The 2,058-nt window shown below is 43.5% G+C and overlaps 1 protein-coding gene across 1 annotated transcript; it reads left to right on the forward strand.

Moving 5' to 3' along the window:
* Positions 1-360: 360 nt before the first annotated feature.
* On the forward strand, positions 361-1,230 carry LOC143850243 (uncharacterized). Its single transcript, XM_077359510.1, has one exon. The coding sequence runs from the start codon at positions 361-363 to the stop codon at positions 1,228-1,230; it is 870 nt and encodes a 289-aa protein (XP_077215625.1).
* The last annotated feature ends 828 nt before the right edge of the window (positions 1,231-2,058 follow it).

Genomic DNA, 2,058 nt, shown 5'->3' on the forward strand with positions numbered 1-2,058 from the left:
TCGGGAACAACACGTCCTTGGGTCTAGATGGTCCCAGCATTCCCAACTCCTCTGACCTTCTTTCTTCCCCTGGCCCCTTAACTGAACCAATCGAAAATACCCTCGCTCCTTCTGACTCTGAGCTGAAGGACACCCTCCCCGAATCCTCTGATCTCCCTTCCTCCCCCCATGCTGATCACACATGATCAGCCCAAAACTCACCCCTGCAAAATCCTCATGATTAAGCTTGGGACCTGGAACATAAGAGGGCTTGGTACCAAAAATAAGAGAAAGGACATAAGAGATATTATTCGTAAAGAAAACCTCCCATTTCTCAGCATCCTTGAAACTCATGCTCCTATCCACAAAATCCATGAATACATGACAGAAATGTGCAGTGGTTGGAATATTTCAACTAATTATAACAGCTCTGATAGAGGCAGCATTTGGATCATTTGGAACCCAAATTTGGTGCAAGTAAGAATCCTCCAGGAAGCAAATCAGTTTATGCACTGTGAGGTCAGATTTCTTCAAACCAATATCACCCTCCTTGTTACCTCTGTCTACGCTCTAAACAGAGGAACCGAAAGGAGAGTTCTGTGGAATCATCTATCTCTCATTGCTAGAAGTGTCTCCCTCCCATGGATCATTATGGGAGACTTCAATATCATAAGATTCGCCTCTGAATTCTTGGGGGGAACTAGTCCCTCGGCTCGTGATATGGAAGACTTCAACTCCTGGATTGATGAATGCTCCGTCTCTGATCTTCGATCCTTTGGGCAATCTCTTTCTTGGAATAACAAATCGAATGAGAATAATTGGAAGTTTAGAAGGCTAGATAGAGTCCTTGTTAACAAAGAATGGCTTTACCAATACCCCTCCTCCTTCGCATCTTACCTTCACCCTGGGCTATCTGATCACACCTCTATTACTATCCAGTTAAACCAATCCCCTCAAATCCCTAAACCTCCTTTCAAATTCTTCTCCATGTGGCTTGACGACCTCTCTGTGTTTGAAGTCGTGGAGAGAGCATGGAACATAGAGATCGTTGGATCGCCTCTATTCATTGTTGTCAAAAAGCTCAAAGAAGTGAAAGATAGTCTAAAAATCTGGAATCGTGAGATTTTTGGCAGAATAGACATTGAAGCTCCTCGGTTGAGACTGCTCCTTGAATCCATTCAAGAAAAGATTGCAACTTCCCTTACGGATCCGACGTTGAGAGATGAAGAAGTCCGGATCAAAGATGAATAAATTAGGACTGCTAGAAAAGAGGAGGCTTTCTACAGGCAGAAATCTCGATCCCAGTGGCTGAACCTTGGGGACTCGAACACTGCTTTCTTCCATGCGGCCTTGAAAGCCCGAAAAAACCAAAACTGCATACAAGGCACTGTTACTATTGAAGGGTCCATTTCAACTAATCCCGACGAGATAGCAGAAACAATGGTTGAGTTCTTCTCTTCTCTTCTCAACAAGGAGGAATCATCCCAGCCAGTCCATCCCAACAGCATTCCCGAACAGACCAGATCTCTTTCGGAAGCTGACTCTCAGTGGCTTACCAGGAAATTTTCTGCTGACGAAATCTGGGATGTCATCAAAAGCTCCGATGGGAACAAGTCTCCTGGCCCTGATGGATTCAATGGGTGCTTCTTCCAAGCATTCTGGTACTTAATTGGTCCTGACATTGTTAAAGCAATCCATTTCTTCTTCCAAAGAGGTAAAATCTTACCTCAACTAAATGCCACCTTTCTAGCTCTCTTGCCCAAAACCCTTGATGCGAGCTCCCCGGAGAAATACAGGCCCATATCTCTCTGCAATTTCTTGTACAAAGTCATCACTAAACTCCTGGCAAATAGACTTAAACCCATTATGGATAGCCTCATTAACCCTTTCCAGTCAGCATTCATTAAAGGTAGGAGTATCCATGATAACATTCTCCTAGCTCATGATTTATGTCATAATTTCCACAGAAAAAACCCGAAAAAAGCAATGTGTATTAAATTAGACCTCAAAAAAGCTTTTGATAGTGTCAACAGATCCACCCTGATTTCCTTCATGCGAAAAATGGGCTTCCCAGAAATT

This window comes from Tasmannia lanceolata, unplaced genomic scaffold (assembly GCF_043159265.1).
Source record: "Tasmannia lanceolata isolate RefF3 unplaced genomic scaffold, GAP_Taslan_0.1 ptg000018l, whole genome shotgun sequence".
Lineage (NCBI taxonomy): Eukaryota > Viridiplantae > Streptophyta > Magnoliopsida > Canellales > Winteraceae > Tasmannia > Tasmannia lanceolata.

Excerpts from the sequence above, each read along its gene's own strand:
- LOC143850243 (XM_077359510.1), top strand. The coding sequence starts at position 361 with ATGACAGAAATGTGCAGTGGTTGGAATATTTCAACTAATTATAACAGC.